This window comes from Emys orbicularis, chromosome 7, assembly GCF_028017835.1.
Source record: "Emys orbicularis isolate rEmyOrb1 chromosome 7, rEmyOrb1.hap1, whole genome shotgun sequence".
Classification (NCBI taxonomy): domain Eukaryota; kingdom Metazoa; phylum Chordata; order Testudines; family Emydidae; genus Emys; species Emys orbicularis.
In genome coordinates, this window is record NC_088689.1 from 30,035,335 (window position 1) to 30,053,175 (window position 17,841).

At 38.5% G+C, this 17,841-nt stretch overlaps 1 protein-coding gene across 1 annotated transcript in view; it reads left to right on the forward strand.

Annotated features, from left to right (window-relative positions):
- Positions 1–17,841, forward strand: part of ADGRA1 (adhesion G protein-coupled receptor A1) — a 491,306-nt gene that overhangs the window by 283,678 nt on the left and 189,787 nt on the right. Inside the window, exon 12 of the mRNA XM_065407945.1 lies at positions 6,834–7,049. Coding sequence (XP_065264017.1) covers positions 6,834–7,049 — 216 coding nt within the window. The remainder of the gene's footprint in view (positions 1–6,833; positions 7,050–17,841) is intronic.

Consider the following 17,841-nt stretch of genomic DNA (forward strand, 5'->3'; position numbering starts at 1 on the left):
TTGTCACTGCTTCGGGAGGATGTTGACATTCCTATCCAAAGTAATTCTTTCTGTTTATGCAAGCTGTAGATCTGTATCCCTAACCTATTAGCTGTGCTCTCTCTTTTTTCTTCTTACAGTTTTCTGTAGGAGATTCAGTGCACAGTCGAGTGCAGCTTGTAAATAAACTAATCTGTGGACTTTCTTGTGTAGTCTCATGCAATACTAAACAACTGTTCCTTTTGGAGACTGGCCAGCAAGCAATTAGCCAGTTAACTAGCTCAGAGAAATTGCGTTAGTTTCTTTAAACAGAGTAAGACTGCACAGAGTTTGAAGTGGTCACCTGTTTTAGATATAATTTCTGAAACATTAAGTCTCCTACTAAATCTGTCAATTGTATGACATGAACCTTGCCATTTTCTTTCTAAGTCTATTGAAAAATTCCTTAAATGGCAATGATTTTTGGGGGGAAGACAGACATGTTTTTCTCATGCACTATGGGATGGGTTATCACAAAGGCAAACAAACCCCTGAGTTGAAAGATAGGGCAATAGATCACTTGTATTTCCTCATGCCTCCCTGAGTTTGGAGTGGTGTGTATATATAAATATTGTTCTGTACATAAGGAATGGCCTGTTACATCTTCTCAAATGTATAAACTCCAGATATTTTATCCCTTGTATAATAATGCATTTAAGATAGGAAATTATATATGGCTTCAAATTAATATTACCGTGCAGAGTGAAAAAGAAACTCTTTTTTTGTATATTATATTAAAAAGTAAGAATAAATTCCTGTAAACAGAACATTCTTCTGATGGGACAGAAACAAGTGAAAAGGCTGTTATTTTTTGCTCTTAGTGTGCCAACCTGACACACGCAAATTAAACCAACTTCATTGTTAATGTATGTGTACATTTACTGAGTAGTCTGCAATACCTTTCCATTCATGGCTATCTATCTGTGACATTCTGTACCTCATGGGAACGTCCTACACCCCCATGTTTATCCTTATACTATGTTTGTGTGATATCTAATGCAGTTTGTCATGTCGGGGGTTTTCAGAAGGCTCATGATGTACTGAGCATTGTTGTTATGGTAATGTTATAGTAATTGTTATTATAGTAATGTTATAGGTTGTAATTTCATGTATATAGTTATGAGGCTGAAAATGTGTTCTCATGGCTTAAAGCAAGCCCAGGCAAAAAACTCTCCAAGAGCAGAGGGGCAGTTCACACCTCATCAGGGCATGTATGGGACAAACCCAGCCCAGCCTCACAGGAACAAAGGACACTGGCCTAGGCAACAACAAAGGATCTGTTGGATTCTCGAGTGGGGGCTTGTCTACACTGGCAAGTTTTGTTGCCAAAAACTGCCTTTTGGCGACAAAACAGCAAGAGCGTACACACTACAATGGGACTTCTGTCGTGAAAAATGCCCAGTTTTGGTGACAAAAAACTTCCACCCGTATGAGAGACTTTTGTCTTTTCCCCTCCCTTTATTGTTGACAAAGAGCCAGTGTAGACACTGCTGATTGTTTTGTCCACAGAACTAGCTTCTGCCAGTATCCCACAATGCCTGCCCTGATTGCTCTGCTCAGTGTTTTGATCTCTGCTGCCCTGCAGGCATGCGCCCCTCCCCTTTCAAAGCTCGGGAAAGTATCTATGTGCTGCTCCATTAGGGGAACAAACAAAGAGCAAATCATTGGAATGTTCCTGTTCTGCCCGGCACTAGGAACACAGCAGCAGGCAGACTGCTGTTGCAGGGCAAGGGGGACAGACTGCTGTGCTGCTTTGCCATTCCTCAGCATGGAAAGCTCACAGAGCTACTCATGATGCTGCTCTCAGCAGCTGAGGGGGCTGTGGGAGAACTTGGAGAGAATCCCAAGATGCACAGCAATCAGCTCTTCCTTCCCACAACACTGCACTGTGGGATACATACCCACGGTGTATTGCTCACCCTGTCGATGATGGTGTCCCCAGTGTGGACATGATCTGTCGACAGAGGGAGCATGTGTGAACACCCTTTGGCAATTTTTGTTTTGTCGACCTTTGGGTGTCAACATAAGTTTTGTCAACAAAACTTGGTAGTGTAGACAAGCTCTGCGTCACCCCCTTCCTTTGGTCAGTTTGGGACTGTGATGAAGTAATGCTCACCTGACTCTGAAGGGGGGGTGGAGAGACGAAGAGGGAAGAAAGAACCTGATAAAAGGGAGAGACGTTTGCCAAGCTCATCCTCTCTCTTCCACCTCCATCTACAGGCATCACCACCAAGCGACTGAAGGGCTAATCAAACAGGAGAGCCTGGCTGAAGGGCAACCAGCCAGCCTGTTGTGAAAAGCATCTAAGTTTGTAGGGGCACTGAAAGTGTTAAGATCAGCTTAGAATCCATTTTGCTTTTATTTCATTTGACCAAATCCGACTTCTTGTTCTCTGACTTATAATAACTTAAAGTCCATCTTTGTAGTTAATACATTTGTTTGTTTATTCTACCTGAAGCAGTGTGTTTGGTGTGAAGCATGTCAGAGGCTCCCCTTGGGATAACAAGCCTGGTACATATCAATTTCTTTGTTAACTTGACTAACTCATATAAGCTTGCAGCGTCCAGCGGGGATAACTGGACACTGCAAGACGGAGGTTCCTAGGGTTGTGTCTGGGACTGGAGATATTGGCTAGTGTCATTCGGTTGCACAATCCAAGAAGCAGTTTACATGCCAGAGGCTGTGCGTGAACAGTCCAGGAGTGGGGGTTCTCACAGCAGGCTGGCACATCACCGGTCTAGATAACACCAGGGGAACATCTATCTATCTATCTATCTAATCTAATCTAATCTAATCTAATCTAATCATCTATTATGGTAATTGTTTAGCTTTCAAAAGCAAACTATCCTGCCTATCTATACCTAGATAGTGACATTGTTGGCAATCTCTTTGCCATGAAATGACATGTTCTATGATAATTCCTCAGCACATTTTTCAGAAATTATATCTAAAATAGGTGGCCACCCTCTACTCCATTCACACAATCATAGGCCTTGGCTACACTCGGGACTTCACAGTGCTGCCGCGGCAGCGCTGTGAAGCGCGAGTGTAGTCGCGCCGCCAGCGCTGTGAGAGTTCTCTCGCAGCGCTGTAAGTACTCCACCTCTCCGAGGGGAATAGCTTGCAGCGCTGCGAGTGAGCGTGCAGCACTGCAGGCTCTGATTACACTGGCGCTTTACAGCGCTGTACTCGCTGCGCTCGGGGGGGGGGGCGTTTTCACACCCCTGAGCGCAGCAAGTTGCAGCGCTGTACACCGCCAGTGTAGCCAAGGCCATAGTAAATTACAGTCAGAACAGCAAGCATTTTATCAAAAGCTACCAAACTAATCTTCTTGTTTCCAAGTGCAATAAATATAGAAAATAATATGGTGTCCATATATGTAACAGCAGATTGGGGCAACACTTAAGAGGATGGCAAAAATGGCTCCTTGGGTGTGCAGCTCAGGACAATGGCAAAGGGCACAAAGACTAAGCCTAGAAAGGGAAAGCCTCATTAACAATTAACCTGAAATTCTCTGACAATTTCAGTGGGATTATTTAGAGAGAGATCTGAGGCACAAGGACACTATGTAACTTACCTGAGGTCACACCGGAAGTCTTTGGCAGAGCTGGGTGTTGAACCCACATCTTTTGACTTTTCCACAAGCATAACTTGTACCAGTGAAACTTGTGTGCACAGCATGGAAACCTATATGTGTAGGGTACATCAAGTTATCCAGGAAAACCTGCTTTCAATTTTAAAGCTTTTCTGTCTGGCTGTCCCAGCTATTAGACTGTTCAAAACAAAGTCTCAGGATATTTTTTATAACGGGGGGAAAAATTCTGCTTCTTGTGTTCTAAAATGACTGTGCCATTTTTACTCAAACTTAAAAAATCTGGAAAGGTGAATGTTTTAAAAAAAATAGCAGCAACTAAAAACAAGGGTTTAGAATGGAAATATTATGAAACCTTAACTGTAGTGGAAGCTGCAGCTCCTGCTATAATTAGCCATTAGTGCTAGCCTAAATATAGTGTTGGAGGCGGCAGCACTTGTGGCTGACAGGAATTTACTGTACTTCATAGCTTCGTTTTGAGCACACACAGATAAACCAGTCACTGAAGGGTTATCATGAGACGCCCCACTGGCTTATGACAGAATCCAGACAATCCAAACTGACAAGGCAGGACCTAAGGGCAGCAAAGCCACCATATTTCCTCCCCACCTTACAATGAGGTTTTAATGTTTTGGCTCCAAGCCTACAACATCCTGAGTAGAGTGCTGATCAGAAAAATGCTGACAAAACTTTCTTTTTTGGAATTTGCCAGTTCATTAAGATCAAACCATTTTGTGAGAATGGTTGGATTTTCACAAACTTCCAGTGGGACCCCAGTTTTCAAAACCTGCCTGCCAGTCAGGTTTCCATCATAAACCTGCCTGGTTTCCTTCCAGCTTGCTTGACCAGCTCCTTGGCAGTCCACTGAGCTGAGAATCTCAGAACATAGGAGCCAGTGTTTCCAGGCTCACAGTTCCACTTCAGCCCACCATGCAGTCTGAAGGGAAACCAGGAGCCTGGAATCCCCCACCAGGTTGTCTGCTTTGGAGCTGGAGGCTCTGGAGGACCCTCAAAGACCTGGCTCAGGGGGCTGAAATTGACATAATTCTTGTCTGTTTCATTGCTGTCCTCACTAACAGCAGCAGTGTTACTGACCAGACTTTTGTTAACATGACAAAAGTCTGGTCAGTTTCACTTTGCTGTTCAGTGGTGGGCAGTCATGAAACTGACAAGAATCATGTCAACATACCCTTAGTCTGAAGCTGCTGGGGCTTCCAGGGTTCCCAGCTCCATTGGAGCTCACCAGGTGGGAAGTCAGGGATCCTGATTAATATATTACCCTTCAGAAATACCACATTTCAGTGCTTCCAAAATGAAATACTGTGATATATCAATTCAGCAAAAAACTTCAAAATTTCAGCTTTCTATTCCAATCAGGACAGGAAATATTTTCAAAGTTTCAAACATTTTCCTGGGACAGAAAAACAGTTTCCCAGCCAGCTCTAAATTGAGTCTTATGTTTGCTTGTTTGTTTGTTTTTTCTCCCTGCCAGGTAGAAAGTACTTTCCACTAGTGTGAAGTCATGTGAAAATCTTCTGCAAAATAAACCTTCAGCAGAACTGGCACCCATGCTCCAAATTTTCTGGGGTTTGATGTGACCATTTCACCCCATTCTAATCAATACTGAGTGAAGTTGAGTCTTATTGTGGAACACCATTGCCTGAGGTGCTGAAGAGTATCACAGAATGCTCGGAGCCTAATAAACTCTAGAGTCCCTTCCTTTTCTAAATCAAGGGGCAAAATTTCCCTGACAACCCCATTCCTACAAATGAAAAAGAATGTATAAAGTGCCATGTGCATGTTTGTTACTTTACAAATAATCATCAAAACTGTGTTCTTGCAGCAGCAAATATACCTGATTGACAAAAATCCAGGGGTAGAAAACGTGCTATTCTTCTGAGCTGTGCTGCTGTTAAAACTTTCCCATCATCATTAATTACCACTTTGCACAATGAAACATGAAACACCGTTTCTCTAGGACTAGTAAAGACTGTGCTCTTCCATTGACGGCACTCAGGAAATGTGAGCCCACTAATAAGCCCTGTATGACTTCAGAGCTAGATTGACCTATGGAAGTTATAGTATGCATATGTACCCATTTTGATTGTGTGAACCAGAACATGGAAAGGGCAAAAACAGCACTTGAGAGGGAAGTTGCACCAAGGATAATATTTTCCCCTGTTTTCCAGGCCTGTGGCTTAATGGCCATATTAATGGCTTTTATTGCTGCACAGCATAGCATGGATATGCTTTAGTAGGGAAAGTATCTTAAACTTTCCTGAGTTCTCTCTAATTGTTTCCTGAGTGGAACAGAAACATAAGGACAGTCAATAGTAACTTCACTGCAAATGAAACCTAAAGCTTGTCTCTCTCCTTAGCTCTACTATATATACATTCAAGATTTTATACAAATCAGATTTAATGTGTGTGGATGTTTCATATTTTCTGTATTAGGCATTTTATTGAAATGGGGTTGTCTCAGCCAGTCATAGTGGGTGGGAGTTGACTTCAGAGTTACTGACCAATAACTGATGCCATAGGAGCATCTTTAGGTCCTGATGTAGAGGCAGTAGCCAAGAAAAGCAGGCATGGCAAGAGATGTGCCCTCCAGCAATTCTGGCTGCCAGAGAAGACCTTTATGGGCTGCTGGAGCTGTGTAGCTTAGAACAATGCTCAGACTGCTCTGTGTTACTACTTTGAACTTGACTGGTGCCTGGTGGATTAGCAATCAGGGAGTGGCAAAGCTACCTGAACAGTGCCAGTTGCCAAACAGCCAGGCATGAAGATCTGGCCTCATTTATATTATCTGTGTTAGGAGGAACTGAGCACAATCTTGGATGCTATTTAACATATTTACTACTACTAATAGGTGCTCTATTCTCCTTGCATTTACACTGCTATAAATCTGGATTAACTCCACTGATGTTGGTAGCTACACTATTGTAAAATTGATATACGAGAAAGGAGCATCAGGCTTTTTGTACATTTATTTGATGTTCTTTCTTCTATCATTATTGTATTCATAATAAAGGTGCAAGCAAAACCACCGTACTGTTATAGAAATTATTTTTTTCTTTGATCAGTTTACCTTTCCATATGTGTATTATCATGTTTCATATGTGTGTATATATAATATACAGTGTATACAAAATGCATATTTTGTACTGAGGATTCCTTTTAAAGTATCTTTGCAAAATACCAGTTTCTCAATGTGTTTTGACAGATTTCCCTTAATATTGCTCTGGAGGCCTTTGTGATCAAGCCATCTAGCTTCATAGGAATGACTTGCACTGCCTTCCAGAAAATATCTGAAAATTCAGACAGGTCACTGATCCATGATGTGGGGAGCTGGGAAGCAGATTATCATCCAGACCAACATTTGAATTTTAAGTGCAACGATGGCAGTCTCAGTGGTTCTTTCATGAATTTTTCTACCAAAGTAAGTGGTATAAACAGTTGTGTACAACTGACTCATATATATATATATATTGTTTGTATCTTGTATGCAAAGCAGATTACCACTTTACCACTGCTGGACTCAAACTGATTACAAGATTAAAAGCTCATATAATTATTTAATATAAATGGATTAATAAGAAAAGTAATTGTAACTTGTTACTGGTCTTAAATATTTAACTTCAAGTGTGATTATAATGCATATTTTACTTCCAATACCAGTGTGCTGTGTTTACAGATATTGCATAAGTGTTTCCATGCTTGATGTAAAAATTCAACATACAAACAGAAATGAGTATATATTTTGCTATTACAGTCTATGGGCTTGATCCAACAAACTTCTACACATGTGAGCAATCCCACTGAAGTCGATGGGAAATAGTTTAGTCAGGAACTCTCAGATGAGTTAAGCTTGCATGGACAGTGACATTTTCAGAAAAATTGTCTTTACTTCCACTAAATTGTCTTATGGTTCTTATCTTGAAAACTTGATATAAAAGAAGAGCATTACCTTGGAGCTTTGGAACAGCCTAAGGAAAACAATAATAAATAAGCCCCTTAATAGAATGCAGTATTATTATCAAATAATGAAGTGGAACAATTAAATTTTTATCTAGCGGGAAATGGAAATTTTGCATTTGGTTGAGCGTGTTATTAAATTTAAGTGAACTACGGTTGAATTTTAGTTATCCTCCAACAGCATCTCATTTTAATAGGCTTATTCCTTGAAATGCTGAGTACTCCAAAATGATACTTTTCTGGATAATACTACAAGCTTACTGAACTCTGAGAGTACTTTGATTGCAGTTATTTTCCTAGTTCTGTCTTTTGAACCACTGTGTAACTTAGATAATGGCAATGATGTCCTGGAGGGAGCTCTTGGGAGAACCTTGTAAAAATTCTGTCACCAAATTGAAGGAAGGATTGGGTAGCTTTCCTCCCCTTGATAGTTTTAGCAGCATCCAGGGAGGGATGAACACCATCTATACCTAGGATGACTTACAAAGAGGCTTCTGAAGAGCAATTTTTTAGTCCTTGGAATCCACAAGGTAGAACCTAATGTCAAGGATTACATTAAAAAGGAAAAAAAGAAAGATCCCTAGGGACTAATATTTCTGCACCTTCCTACAAAACAATCTATCTATCAATATAGCTATATACACACACTTCAAACTACACAAGCTGAGCACTGTGCTATATATATGCTATAACTCAAGCAGAAGTTGTGAGCTTGATGCAGATTTTACTGGTAAAGGTCTTTGACCAATCTTATGCAGAAGGTCAGACAAGATGATTATAATGATACCTTCTGGCCCTAAAATATATAAATCTATGAATGTACTTTGTATATTTTTCAGGAACAAAGTATAAACATTTCCAGTAAATGCAGTTCATAGAAGTGTGTTTGCCAAGTGATGATGTCTCCTTCTTTGGTTATGATTAAGCATTTTGGTTTAAATAGGAAAACGAATAGATTCCCCAGCCCCTCATCCTTCATGTCTGTAACACACACATGCCAGGCATGCAAGATTTATCACAGGCTAAGGCAGAACATTTTAGTTGAAGCCCCTTTTTATAAAAAGTTGGCAGTGCATCACTGCATAAAGGGTCATTATAATCTTTTCTTACATATTTTGCCATGTTTATAGAAAGCATCCAAGTCAGAATTTCCATCCAAATTTGTGTTTTCATATCTAGTTTCAGTGGATAAAAATATATTTTAAACTGCAGGTGCAATAGAGTACTTCATAATGTTCTTTAGAACCCCATTGTTCTATAATTGTAACCAAATGTAAGGTTTTATCAGGAATGTACTGCTAAATTTGATACCAAACTAAGGCCTGCAAAGGAGACTGTCAAGTTATTTTTCATAACTTTATAATTCATTTTTCTTTTCACTTTGTTTATAATAACTCCTTGAAAATGAAACCATTTCCTTACACACATTTCTCCCTTCCAACACATGTGAAAAGTATTTTTCCCATGAGCGCTGAGCTGCTGGAATCTATCATTCCTTTTGAGAAGAAAAGAGCACTGAAGCATTTGTTTTACAAAAATGGCAGAGACTCTGTAAACAGATATAAAAATAACAAAGTAGGTTAAATTTTGGCCCTATTAAATTTGACAGTGTCCCTTTAACCCAATGGTTCTCAAACTTTTGTACTGGTGACCCCTTTCACATAGCAAGCCTCTGAGTGCGACCCCCCTTATAACTTAAAAACATTTTTAAATATATTTAACACCATTATAAATGCTGGAGGCAAAGCGGGGTTTGGGGTGGAGGCTGACAGCTCGCGACCCCCCATGTAATAACCTTGCGACCCCCTGAGGGGTCCCGACCCCCAGTTTGGGAACCTCTGCTTTAACCTATGCATGGGTAAGCTTAAAGATTATAGCTGGGCATGAGGCAAGCATCTCTTTACTGAATGTTTGTGCTAGATGGACCTTTGGTCTGACCCAGTATGGCCGTTCTTATGTTCTTATTATACTGAGAACAGAAGTGACCTCTGTATAGTAGGTAAGGTTAAATTATGCTTTCCATTCTAACCCCTGTTTCTAAAAAGTTATTATGACTGAAAACTTTCACGTTTCAGGTGGAAATTTTTCAGGCTTTGTCGCTGTTCAAAGGTGAACTGGTTTAGAAAGATTTAATAAAACTGGTTTTTGAATACAAGGGAAGTGGAGGAGATAATGTTTTCCTTTTATTATTATAAAAAAAAATTCTAGCAATATTAAACAAATCAAATCAAAACAGATCTAATGATACATATAAAATGGTTGAGTCTTAAAACTTGGCATAGAAATAGCCCTCATTGAGGAGAAAGTGCCTGTAAGTGTTCTAGTGTGCATTGGTTTTGATTTGACCAAGTTATGAGCCTTTGAAAAGGGCAAATTGATCCTGTGCAATACATTCTATAGCAGTTATGCTAAATTTGTAAATTGTATCGCTAAGTAGGGTTTGAATCATCATAACTAACTTAGCTACATAGTGAAGAGCATACAACATTGCATACAGTATGAGGCACGGGGACTGGCCCTGGTGTGAAGGTACTCGGCCCCCACCACGCTTCACCATCCTGCCGTGCGATGTTTCAAACACACTTGTGTAATTTTAGTAGTACTGACTTATTGTCAGTAAAGTATACGAGTGCTTAAGTGTTTATAGGCACAGATGTGGAATAAGAAAGATTTGGCTATTCAAACATATGAACAATTCTAAATGGCATCAAGTTTCCAAAGGAAAAAGAACATTATTCTATACAAGGTTTCATTATTCTTTAAAAGATTAACTTTTTTCTTTTATTTTTTCTCTAATCTCTCCTACATATTTTGGTTTGACATCTCAAGAGGTTATTTCAGTATCACATTCTTCCTGTTCTTTTATTGTTTTATTTATACCTTATGCAGTAGTATCTTAACGTAGCAGTAAGTCATCTGTGATTTTACAGAACATTGAACAGAGATTAAATCCATATTGCTATTCAATAATATCAGTAAACCAAAAGAAAATTCATCAGAGAAAATGAACATTGAAAGCAAGTATTTAAAAAAAATGCATAAATCTCTTCATAAAATGTAGTAATAATACTATTTTAGGCAAAAGGATCTGTGTGGCCTAAGGGCCCCATGCATGGATGCTTTTATATGAGTAAGGGCTGGGGGAAAGATGATGTGAAGCACACAGTTCAGACAGCTGCATTCTTTAGGGGAGGATCTATTAAAGGGGATATTCTATATCCTAGTAAAGAGGAAAGGATAGAAGTTGATAAAGTACTGGTAGGAAATGAAGAGAAACAGTCAAATGAAAGAGTCCCATTTAATTACATCACACAAAGGCAGACAACAAATATTGACAAATTATATAAATGCTTGTATACAAATGCTAGAAATCTAAATACTAAGATGGATGAACTTAAGTGCCTGGTATTAAATATTGATGTAATAGGCATCACAGAAACTTGGCAGAATGATGGTAATCAATGAGACACAATAATACCAAGGAACAAAATATATAGGAATGAGTGAGTAGGTCATGCTAATGTGAGCATGGCACTATATGTGAAAGAAAGCAGAGTCCAATACAATAAAAAACTTAAATGACTCAAACAGTTCCATGGAATTTCTGGGGATAGACATTCTATGCTTAAATAATGAATATAGCAACAGGAATACACTCCCAACCACCTGACAAGGATGGTGACAGTGATTGTGAAATGCTCAGGGAGATTAGAGAGGTTACAAAACCAGAAAATGCAATAATAATGGGGAATTATAGCTATCCCCATGCTAGCTGAGTACATGTCACCTCAGGATGGGATACGGAGATAAACTTTCTAGACACCATTAATGACTGTTCTTGAAGCAGCTAGTCCTGAAACCCACAAGGGGAGAGGCAATTCTTGATTTAGTCCAAAGTAATTCACAGAATCTGGTCCAAGAGGTAAATATAGCTGAACCACTTGGTAATAGCAACCGTAATGTAATTAAATTTAACATCCTTAAATAACAAAGAAACCCACCATAGTAGCATTTAACTTTAGAAAGGGGAACTCTGAAAAAATGAGGAAGCTAATTAAACAGAAATTAAAAGGAAGAACCACAAGAGTGAAATGCCTGCAAGCTATATAGAAACTATTTTAAAACACTATAATAGAGGCTCAAACCATGCCACCATGGCTAACCAACGGAGTAAAAGATACAATTAGGTGCAAAAACGCATCCTTTGAAAATTGGAAGTCAAATCCTACTGAGGAAAACAGAAAAGGGCATAAATCCTGGAAAGTCAAGTGTAAACGTGTAATTAGGCAGTCCAAAAAAGAATTTGAAGAGCAGATAGCAAAAGACACAAAAACTAACAGCAAATGTTTTTTAAGTACCTCAGGAGCCAGAAGCCTTCCAAACAGTCAGTGGGACCACTGGGTGATCAAGATGCTAAAGGAGCACTCAAAGCCATTGCAGAGAAGCAAAATGAAATTCTTTGCATCAGTCTTCACCGCAGAGGATATGAGGGAGATTCCCACACCTGAGCCATTATTTTTAGGTGACAAATCTGAAGAATTGTCCCAGATTGATGTGTCAGTAGAGGAGGTTTTGGAACAAATTGATAAATTAAACAATAAGAAGTCACCAGGACCAGATGTTATTCCCAAGAGTTCTGAAGAAACTCAAATATGAAATTGCAGAACTACTAACTTTGGTATGTAAGCTATTACTTAAATCACCCTCCTAGCAGATGGGTGGAATATAGCTAATGTAACACCAATTTTTAAAAAAAGCTCTAGAGGTGATTCTGGCAATTAAAGGCCAGTAAGTTTGACTTCAGTACCAGGCAAACTGGCTGAAACTATAGTAAAGAACAGAATTGTCAGACACATAGATTAACAGAATATGTTGGGGAAGAGTCAACACAGCTTTTGTAAAGGGAAATTGTGCCTCACCAATCTACTAGATCTCTTTGAGAGAGTCAACAAGCATGTAGGGTCATACAGTTGATACAGTGTACTTGGACTTTCATAGTACCTTTAAAAAGGTCCTTCACCAAAGGCTCTTAAGCAAACTAAGCAGTCATAGGATAAGAGGGAAGGCCCTTTCATGTGTCAGTAACCGGTTAAAAGTTAAGGAACACAGGCTGGAATAAATGGTCAGCCTTCATGGTGAATAACGATAAATTGCGGGGTCCCCCAAGGATCTGTACTGGGACCTGTGCTGTTCAACATCTTAGTAAATGATCTGGGAAAGGGGATGAACAGTGAGGTAGCAAAATTTGCAGATGGTATAAAGCTACTCAAGATAGTTAAGTCCAGAGCAGACTGTGAAGGGTTACAAAGGATCTCACAAAACTGGGTGACTGGGCAACAAAATGGCAGATAAAATTCAATGTTGATAAGTGCAAAGTATTGCACATTAGAGAACATCATCCCAACTAAAACAACAAGGAGTCCGGTGGCACCTTAAAGACTAACAGATTTATTTGGGCATAAGCTTTCGTGGGTAAAAAACCTCACTTCTTCAGATAACTTTCGTGGGTAAAAAAACATCTGAAGAAGTGAGGTTTTTTACCCACGAAAGCTTATGCCCAAATAAATCTGTTAGTTTTTTAAGGTGCCACCAGACTCCTTGTTGTTTTTGTGGATACAGACTAACCTGATGGGGTCTAAATTAGCTGTTACCACTCAAGAAAGAGATCTTGGAGTCATTGTGGATAGTTCTTTGAAAACATCCACTCAATTTGCAGTGGCAAAAAAGCAAACAGAATGTTGGGAATCATTAAGAAAGGGATAGATAATGTGACAGAAAAAATCATATTGCCTATATATAAATCCATGGTATTCTCACACCTTGAATACTGCATGCAGTTTTCATGGCCCCATCTCAAAAAAGATCTATTAGAACTGGAAAAGGTACATGTAAACATCCTTCATTCTCAATTTAATAAAATAAAATAGAATGAAACTAAGCCTGATTTAGCTTGAAACATTGTAAGTTGCCTTTTCTTCTCTTTTAGCTATACTAAGTATAGTAAAGAAACAAGGTGGATGAGGAAATATCTTTGAAGAAGAGCTCTATGTAAGCTTGAAAGCTTGGTCCAGTAAAAGATATTACCTCACTCACCATGTCTCTCTCTAATATTCTGGGACCTACACGGCTACAACAACACTAAACATAGTAAAGGCAATTCTATAGTGGTGACACATTTTCTTGATCTGTGTTTGTTAGGTGAGAATGTTTCCATGTCTCAAGCAGAACCTTTTTTAAACTGTTTTGAAATTTATTCTCAGACTGATCACATAAGCTGTTTCAATGCAAGAAGTTGATGCATTTTTTCTAATAGCAATCATACAAAGTAATGCTCAAACACACTCTTTTCCCTTCCATTTGTAAAATGGATACAGTGGGACAGATCCTGCAGACCTTAGTCCTTATTCAGGCAAAACCCACATTGAAATCAATAAGGTATTTACCTGAGAGAAGATTGTAAGTTTGATCTGGTACATTTGTATCAGGCACTGGCAGAAAAAAGATTCCACTTCCATCTTATTGTTAATTCTTGTTATCATTATCATCATCATCATCATCATTATCAATTTTTATTGTCATAGCATCCAAAGGCCTCAAACATTTTTGGGGGTCCCATGGTGCTAGGCAGTAGACAAACGATCACAGTGTAGAAGAGTTTGCAATGTAATTTGAAACAAGACGCAAGTCAATCTTTTTCAGCTCGTTAAATTTTATAGTACTTGTACATCACACTTTTATATCTAGAAAATGTAGAAATATTAAGCTCTGCAAATCAAGAGGAGTATAAAAACAAATGTGCCCTTGGAACATAGAGCATTTAAATTATTGCTGGACCCGATTGTGAGTGGTCCTTGTGTTGGGGTGGGGGAGGCATGCAAAGAGTCTCCTCTCCCTGTGTGTGCAAGGGTTACCTATGAAAATGGGAGTGCTTACTCCTTCCTCCCCTGATAAGCAAATCATCCAGAAAGGGGCAGAGAGGAATGTAGGACATTGGCACTAGAATGTACTTGGGAAGAGCAGTCAGCTCTGTTCTGATGGATGGTGCAGACCGTGCACCCTCATGAGTACTGGGCAGCCATCGTTACAGTTACTAAAGACCTTCACCAGTGACTCCTTTTCTAATTCTCCCCTGCCTCTCCACCAAAACCCTTTCCTCAGATTGTATTTCCATGCTTTAGTGTGAAGTTTCATCTGTACCTCCAGCTCTTAGTCAATAGGAGAAAGTATGAAATTAAGTAGTTATTTTCCTCTGGGTCTAAGAACATTTCTTCTGTTACCATGCTGCTATAGGGTAACCCAAAGCTTGCTTTCAAACCCATATGCAGTACTGAAAGGAAACCCTCAGTACTGAATGTACACAAAGGAAGAAGATGGAAATTGAAAAGAAAGCTTTACTTATTTACCATGCAAAGCAATTTTGGAGTATATGAGATATTTTGAGAGAGGTGATTTCATTAAGTGGATCATTGCCTATCATGTGAAATGTGTATGTGAATTTATAAATACTCTCTTTTAATTTATTTTTAAACAGTTGAGTAGCTATATTTCTCCTGTTATATATTTTTTTCTCTCACAATAAAATGAGCTGGAGAATTCCAGCTATCTGATCCACGCTGATTCCCCACTGCCCTGCACTTTGCAAAAAACATTTATACAAACTAGATGCAAAATGAAACCTTACAGATTGACAATAGTGATTGTACAGTTGTAAATGACTACAAAAGGTACAAGAAAATGGAGAATCAGGCCCATCAGTGGCAGTGATGGGAGGCTGTTGGTCTCAGTTTCAAAGACTACTTTTCATTTTTAATTATTCTTTTAGCATTTCCTTAATTAGAGCTGGGTGAATATGGGTGGGGGAGGAGGAGCAAAATCTGCAAAATCACTACAACAGTAATCTTACTAATCCGTTATTTGCTTTCCACCAACATAAGTACTAACTATTGTCCTCAAAAATGTTTGAGGAAAGATAAATATTTACATGATTTTGTCCTGGAAATATATAACCATCTTGTCATTTATTTATGAGATATTTAGTCATCCAATTCAGGGAGCATAAACAAAACCCACATGTTGTAGATGACCAATTACACAATAAAAGAGTAGTAAATACTCAAGCAGTAGCCACAATAAGTAGTTTGAAAACAATGTACTGATGTAGGGTGAAATATATTGTCATTTGAATAATAAACTCCCAACATTTGGAGCCTGTTATTTCTATTTTCATAAATAGAAAAATATGGCAAAATTATTAAATACTTTGCTGTGAATAGGTCATCCAGTTGTAGCCTTCAGGAAGGAGGAAAACCAAACTGGGCATAATGTACTGAATACAGAGTTAAACAGGTAAAATAAAACAAATTATAATAAGGACAAAAAAATTTAAAACTAAATTACAAAAACGGCACCAGAGAGAGAGAATAGTCATTCACAGAAGTTTAGGAAACAATTTTTAATACATTTCAACATCCAGTTCTGATTCCACTATCAGCAAGACCCTTCTGGGAGAATAACTTGTAATGTTCTCAAGATGTCCTAAAGCCCGCAGTCCATTCCTGTCTCATTCACAGATTTTCAATTTAATTTTCATTTCAACTTTAGGATGTTTTCCATAAAGTAAGTCAAGGCAGTAAGTCCAGCATTCAATGGAGAGTGAATAAAAGGAAGGGAGTATCTAATAGTGAGAGTGAAATGTATTGCAAGTAGGCACCATGGAAGTTCCCCCCTACGCGTGCACACAGAGCTTTTGACCATTATTGTCATCAAAGAGGGAAAGTTCATTTAGATTTTTTTTCCACAATGCTTGAGATTGAAGAACATCAATCATTCTTCATTATATGCTGCCAGAATTTCAGACTTCTGATCCTTCTGGTTTATATGTTGGCCCTTGTCCTAAAAACTCACAGCTAGGGCTGATTCTATCTCTTGCTCTGGCTGCATTGGTTGCTATCAAGCTATCACAAGAAGTGATATTCCAGCATTTTGGGGTCAGATCTTGTGAGAACAGCTCATGTAATTTCAGTCCTGTCAAATCTGAACCCAAATTCTAGTCTTGATTCATCCTCAGACCTGAAATCCAGTTTAAACTTAATATGACCCATATTGAACGTGTACAGTACATTAAATATATAGCCCTTCTATACTATCATTAAAATTCTGTTAGCAAAAAACTTTTAATATCACAGTCAAATTTGTAATATGGACTGGGCCTTAGAGTTAGCATCATAAATAGACTTTGAAAAAGCATTTTACTTGCAGGTTCTCAGTTTAAGTGATGGCTGTTTCAGAGTATAAACCACAATAAAAAGCCTTACCTCCCTTTGTTGGGTTATCTCACAGAGAGGTGAATCATCAAGTTAACGCTTCAGAGGTGCAACAATATTTGTTTCCTGTATGTATGCCTTGCATTTTAAAATTCAAGGTAGGCACATTGCACTCCACACATTCCTATTAGCTTTTCAGTTCTATTTACTTCTTATGGTTTTCAGAGCGAGATTGGCCTTTTGATTTGTCAGGTTGCATTACAGGAGATGTCCGTAGGTTGGGATGTTAAAAGTTGAATTGGTATTATAACTTTAAACATGTCAACCATGAAGAAACATACCTGGATTTTAAAGTACCTTGACAAAAACCTATGGTTATTTGTTCATGGTATAATATTTTCAGATGTTAAATAATAATATTCAATGGAACTGTTACCACAATGACTTGTGAATTGAAAAAATATGCAATCATCTTGTGAGAAGCAGTTTTCCTTTTGCCCAGAATCAATTTTGAATTTCAAATGGTAAAAATAGTGTGTAAATTATAGTAATAATAATGATGATGATGATAAGAAGTCACTAGGTAGAAGTGCTTGAGTTAAAGGAGTGGAGAATGGAATATAATACAACTGCTTCCACCACGAAAGGGGGAAAAAAACATTTTTGAGCTAGGATCAAGCATGGAAAATTGAAGCCCAAAGAGGAATTTGAAGGGGAAAGTTATAAGCTCCAGAAAATAGGTCTCATAATGAAAGTGCCTTCTACTCTATAATTCAGCATGTGTGAAATTTTCAGAATCTTTGTGAAAATAACAGGAGTACTTGTGGCACCTTAGAGACTAACAAATTTCATGAAGTTGATGGATTTCCACTCCATACGGCTAAATGCAGTGCCTTGCATAATGACAGGTTTCAGAATCTTTGTGGATAATTAATTGTATCTGTTCAGAAGCTGCCTAGCAGAGTGTGCACTAATTAACTTTCCCATTAATGC